The 6,232-nt window shown below is 56.4% G+C and overlaps 1 protein-coding gene across 1 annotated transcript in view; it reads right to left on the bottom strand.

Annotated features, from left to right (window-relative positions):
* Positions 1–4,448, bottom strand: part of TAL1 (TAL bHLH transcription factor 1, erythroid differentiation factor) — an 11,687-nt gene extending 7,239 nt beyond the window's left edge. The window contains exons 1-3 of the mRNA XM_026086951.1: positions 4,220–4,448; positions 2,625–2,749; positions 1,048–1,198 (exon numbers count right to left, since the gene is read on the bottom strand). Of these exons, the coding sequence (XP_025942736.1) occupies positions 1,048–1,050 (3 nt within the window). The 5' untranslated portion in view covers positions 1,051–1,198; positions 2,625–2,749; positions 4,220–4,448. The remainder of the gene's footprint in view (positions 1–1,047; positions 1,199–2,624; positions 2,750–4,219) is intronic.
* Positions 4,449–6,232: the final 1,784 nt, after the last annotated feature.

Genomic DNA, 6,232 nt, shown 5'->3' with positions numbered 1-6,232 from the left:
CAGCTGCCCGCATCGCCCGCCCGCAGCGGCAGAGCCGCGGGGCGCTGAAGCCGTTATGCGCCGAGCGCTGCAATAATAAATTCCGCTAATGCAACCACCGCCGCAGCGGCCGGTTGAGAAACGCGCGGCGAGGGTGCGCCGCTGCGGCGAGGAGCGCTTTCGACGGGACGYGTATTAAATTATGCGGGCAAATTACGACGGGGCGGGAGAAGGCTCAGTGCCTCGGCCTGGGGAAGCGCTGCCCGCTTTAAGCCTCCCGCTTTGTTCGCCGCCCAAGCGGAACCCGCTGCTCCCCCCCGCCAGACACGCTGCGGCCCGGCCTACGGGGACACGGGCCGCCGGGAGCAGCCCGGCGCCGGGCACCCGGCCCAGGCACGCAGCCTCGGCTGGGCCCGCAGGACCGCCGCTCCTCGTAATTTTAGTGTTTTATTTATGGGTTTTGTTTGTCTTTTTTAAACAGCAAAATATACCTCAAGTCACTCTTTGGGGGAGAGGGGGTTAAAACAATATATAGCTAAGTAAATCCCCCCCATGCATTACCTAATGCAGGAAGAAGGAAGAGGCCAGGCGCTTTGCACGGAGCAGCCTTTCATACGCGATTGCACATGATTATTGTCTCCAGCGTCCCCCGCTCCCTTCTCAATTATAACGATTATTATCGGGACAAGGCACCTAACGCTGAGGGGAGGGAGGGATATCGCGACTATTTCCACGTAATTTCTCCCACCACCCCCCTCGTTCGAGTTTTTCCTATAAATAAGGGGCTTCGCCGACCAGAAAGTTGAAACATTTCGGCTCTCATTCCCAATCTTCCTGCTGGTTTGTGTTGAGTAATTTTTTTTTTCCCTCGTTTCTGCTGGGCTAATTGAACCCGATCGTTGAATTGCGAGAGAAAACCAATTTTCGCCATATCTCTACATCTCTCTTGAGGAAAAAAAAAAGATCCAAAGCACGAGCTTTCTGCCTTCCCTCCAGCCCCCTCCCCGCCAGCCGTCTAGAAAGAAAATCTAATTGACTATTCCGATATTGTATAGAAGAGATTACTCACATGTGTCATATTTAAGTAGGGACACCGCAAGTCTCTCCTGTTTCAACAAAAGCGCTCTCAGTGTCAGGCTGAATTTACTCCTCCCACCTCAAGGTACTTACGACTTTATAGAGAGGAAGGACACCCGCATCGGGATAAAACTGCTAAATCCTGGGAGGAAGAGAAAGGGGGTGGGGGGGAGAAGAGAGGAGAGGGTGGATCTCTTGGGCCCGGGTTGCTAAAGATCAATGGCGAGCGGGGTGCAGGGGAGACGGGCGGGGAGGCCCCGGCCGGCTGGAGCAGCCCCTCCGCCCCGCGCCCGGCCCGACGGCTGCACACGCGTGTGCAAGCGCGCACGCACCCTGCCCGCGCAGGGCACCCGCGCCCGGCCGCAGCGGGGGGAGACGGGGCCCCCCCGGGCCTCCGCGCCGGCTCGTCCCTGTTACCCGGCCGCCGACTCTCGCACGCGGGCCGCAGCGCGCTGCAGTGTAAAAAATAAAATTAAAAAATAAAATAAAATGCGCCCCGATCTTTAGGCCGATTTTTTTTTTTTTTTTTTGACATATTCCATGCCCGGTTGCCCCAGCAGGAAATCCCAGCCGCGGCTGGCGGTGGGGTTATTTTCACGCCGACCCGTTCCCAAAGAGCGACCGCGTTTCTCCCACCCCCCGTTGAGCGGGGCAGAAAAATTAATCGCTAAGGGGGGGGGTCGAGGCCGATCAGCGCCAGCACTCGCCGAGGTGCCGCCGAGTGCCGCCACCCTCCGCGCGGAGCCCGCTGCCCGCCCGCGCCAACGCGGCTCCGCGGCGCTTTCGCTGCGCCCGTCGCGCAGCCCCGGCCCTTTTCTCTTCAGCGGATCAACAGGAAGGGGAACGCAGCCTCCCCCCGCCAAACGAAATCACCAAAGGGATGTTTTTCCCCTTCGTAAAAAAACGAAATAATCCCGGTGGTGTTGCCTCCCGCTTTTGTTACGTTTCATAACGAACAAAAAAAATAAATAAAAGCAAAAAACGCAGTGTTTTTGAATTCGTTTGGGGTTAATTGCATTGAGAAAATGGGGGCGCATTAATTCCCCGCCCCGCTAGTTTCTGCTCTGCAAACTCCTTTTGTTTTCTAACCGCGGATCGGCAGGAAATTTCCACCCCAGAAATGCACCTCTCACTCCGTGCCCTTTGTAGGAAAAGCGCCCCAAACCGAAGGGGTGGAAGAGAGCGGTATAAGGGGGGAGACCCCATCTGGCAGAGGGAAACAGGCCCGGCCGCCCCCCCCGGGAAGGGCCGGGGCCAGCCGGGCCCGGCGGGCGCTTCGCCCCGGCTCCCCCGCAGCCGGGCCGGGCCCTCCTCGCTCCAGCCCCGGGGGGGGGCCCACCCCCACATTCCCAAACGGGAGAGGCATATTTTTCTCCTCACCCACCCCCATCAAAAAGGAAAAAAAAAAAAAAAGGCAACCGCGGAGAAGACTTCGGATCCCCCCCTATATCCTACATGGTGCAGAAGACCCCCACTCACCCCTCTCTGCCCCCCAAAATCCCCCAAAACGCCCGCCCCCTGCACCCGCGCCCTCAGCCGGTCGCAGGGCCGGATTCCTCTCTACTCACCATTTGCTTTTCATTGGGAAAAGTGAGTGGAGCCATTTTGTGGCCTACGCATCACGGCTATATTTGTAGTAAGTGTTGGGTGGCTTCAGCTGGGTAGGCTCTAATTCCACATCACGTCCAGTTTCCTATTTAGTATGGAGAGCGGAACACTACTGCAATGTGGCCGAGAGAGATAAAACCCCAGCAGTGGCCCGCCTGCCCTGATAAGCTTCTAAACCCATTATTTATGAAATGATTCATTATTATTTGGCAATTTTATCGAAGGAAAGCGGAAAATTATTGCAGGGATATGCATAGGAATAACTCCGGAATGCATGCCTTCTAGCTTTTTATGTGTGTGTGCTTAGATGCTCTTAAAAAGACACTGCAAAAAAAAAAAAAAAAAGAGTAATAAAAAATTGCACTGTGGCTGCCCACATCTGAATAGCGATTCTTTATTTTAGTCCTCTTGGAGGTTATTATGCCCCTGCATTTTTTTTTTTTTTTGATTAAATATGGAACACCTACTCCGTTCTTAATTAAATTTAATGAGCCAAAATAAATTGCTGGAGATGCTGAGAGAGAGGGAAGGGGTGTGGGCTGCTTTGGGACAAGAGGAGGTAAATAAAGCACAACCGAGAGGTGATGTTTTGGAAAGAGGCAGCCCCATCCCCAGCCTTCCTCCCCCCACGGCGTGTGCTCGCTGAGGGGCTGCACTGGGGCGAGCGCTCTGTCCAGGCTCCCCTGCCCGGCCGGGGAGGCGGCGGCGGTGCCCGCGTGAGACGGGGCGTCCGTCGGGGGGCGGCCGCGAGGGGACTGAGCCCCTCGCCCTCGGGGAATGGATTTGGGACGTGAGCGGGGGGCAGAGCCCACGCCGGGCCTGGTGGAAACGGGCCCGGGCAAAGGGAGAAGGGGGTGAGAACGGGCGCAAGGAGCCGGTCCCGCAGCGCTGCCCGGCCTGGCGGCCCCGACGGGCGGCAGCACCGCGGCAGCGCGCCCCGTCGGGCCGGGGCTCGGCGCGGGGCAGAGGTCTCCGGGCCCGGGGACGGGGACGGGAGGCTCCTGCGCCTGGGAACGGCCAAGCCGCGGCGCGGGGAGAGCTGCGGGGGGCAAGGGGAGAGACGGGGCGGGCAGCGGTGCCCCGGGGGCAACTGCCCTTTGCAAGGCGGCGGGACCGCTCTGGAGCCCTCCCAAATTCCCAGATGCTCCCCGGCGAGGAAGGGGCAGCGATCGGGCTCTCTGCGGGGTTCAGGGGTTTGCTCCCGCTCTCACCCAAAGATAAATCGGTCCAAAAGAGAGGGGCAGAGAGCGAAGAGGCGATTTTCGATCGCTTGGGGAAACGTCCCGTCCGGGCAGCCAAACGTCAACGAAATTCCTGAAGGACATGGACAGGGAGGACAGGCCGGGGGCTGAGCACGTCGAGGGAAGCCCCTCGGTCCCCGCTGTGGGGCCGGTGCGAGGGGAGCGGGCGGCTGCGTGTGCCCGCGCCCCGCTCCCGGCCGGCGGCGCGGCTCCGCGGCGCGTCCCCGCGGGATCGTGTCCCTCTCCCCCCCCCTTGCAGCGGGCGCCGAAGCTCCGGCCCTGTTTGTCGATGGGGAGGTGGGAACGGATCGCACCTGCCGGGCGGTTTGGTGGAGGCGGCCGTGCCCGGGGCGCTGGGGTCGCTATTGTCTCCGCCGCCACCTGCATGCGCTTCTGCAGGGGGGAAATGCCGGAGCTGTTATTCTTCCTTTCACTCCTTCCCCTGAACCTCCCGCTCTGGACGCGGCCGTGGGAGAGGTTTCCCCCGGGCCCGGCCGGCAGGAGCCCTCACGATCGCGGCGGCGTGCGTGTGCCGGCGGGGCCGCGGCAGGAGGGTCACGACGCGCCTGGGAGCCCGCCGTGCCTCCAGCCAGGAAACACGACCATTTTCAGCTCGGCTCCTCTAACCAACAGGAAGCGTTAAAGATAGAACAGCCGGGGCTGGGCTGGGGAGATTAGGAAGCCAAGCATCTTCTGCGCGCAGATAGCCCCCAGCACAGCCCGTCCCCACGGGCGGCCCGGGCGGAGGGAGGGTCCCGGCCGCCCCGCCACCCCCTCGGCGGCGAGGGCCGGGCACGGGCTGCCCCGCCGCGGCCCCGGCCCCGGCCCCGGCCCGCTCCTCTCCGCCGGCCAGCGAGCGCGGGCGCGCCGCCCCTTCGCAAGCGCCAGGGGTAGGAGCCCTGCGCCCGGGGTAAGAAGCTCCAGCGTGGTACAGAGGGAGAAACTCCAAACAGGCCCGAGACTTTCCACGCAAGCACTACAACTACTTTTTCCTTTTGTTACGATGACAGCTAAAGAAAACAAAACCAAAAACACCCAGGAAAACAAAACACCCCATCCCAAAACCTTAAACAGACCTGCCCCCTCCCCCCACTCGCGTTTGGGTTTTGCTCCATTACCAGTGAAGCTCAGGTGGGCTCAGACCCTGTCCTCAATCCCTCCCATTTCTCTGCAGAAGGCATCATCACACCGTCATCATCACTGAAGACTGCATAAACTGAAAAAAGTCGGGTACAGGGCACTAACTAGCTTATCTTACATGTATTTCGACTCCAGGATGCAGTGAATGCTTTAGGGGGAGAAAAAATAATTTAAAAAGCTAGACATCTTTAAATTACTAAAATCTGCACTATGGAAGGCAAAGTAGTTTTAAGGAAGATTTTTTGTTCAGTAAATTAATGTTTCACTTGCTCAGGGTTAGCTATCCAGGATCATATAATTTGTGTAACTTAATACCACACCCTTGTCCTGAGCTGTGTGCAAATATTAAGGCTTTGTTTCAAATTGTATTTCTAGTCCTCAAGCATTTGAAGAAAGTTTTCAAAATATTAACCAATACAACTGTCATCTTCCTGTGTTTCCAGACATTTTACAATAGGAAACAAAGAACAAAACCCTAAAACAATAGCTCAGAGGTATGAATTGCCTCATTCATTTCAGTGGAATGTTCAAAAACATTAACTATTTTCTGACTACTTCAGCAGAAATAGCCTGCCAAGTAGTAAGCTTATGCCAGATCCATTRGAGATTTAGGGACTGAGAAAGCTTTTTTTCCCCCCCTCAGTGTGTGAAAAAAGTAGCACCTTTCCTGAAAGGAAACAAACATTCTTATTGATGGAACAGTCAGCTGTGAGAGGAAAAAGTTCTGACACAGCACAACAGCTTGAATCTAGCTGCTACCTTCCCCTCCGCTCTAAAACAGCTAGTGGCTTATTTCACCCCGATTCTTAATCCACAAAGTCTCGCTGGGTGGTACATGCTGGAAAACACTCTAGCTTCATTGTAATAAATTAATTAGTATCCACTTAAACCATGAACTAGGCACTGACACTGCAGTCCTTTGGACTTGAGCTGGGAAGGCCTGGGACTTTAACATGTGGCATTTTAATCTCCAGTCTAACACCCTCTGAGCAGGAAAGATGAGGTCAGCACCTTAGACTGAACTTCTGTTGAGACAATGTCACTATTAAAATGCAAGTTGTGTTCAAACTGAAGTTAAACTCGGAGTCAGTGTTTAGTATATAGTCAGTGAGAAAACTAATGGCTCTACTGTCATTAAATGCTGTCTCTCCTAGTAATGAATGGTAGGAATTGGAATAAATTGCAGC

This window comes from Apteryx rowi, unplaced genomic scaffold (assembly GCF_003343035.1).
Source record: "Apteryx rowi isolate R43461 unplaced genomic scaffold, aptRow1 scaffold_7, whole genome shotgun sequence".
In the NCBI taxonomy this organism is placed as follows: Eukaryota; Metazoa; Chordata; class Aves; order Apterygiformes; family Apterygidae; genus Apteryx; species Apteryx rowi.
This window is presented reverse-complemented; position numbering and strand designations above follow the sequence as displayed.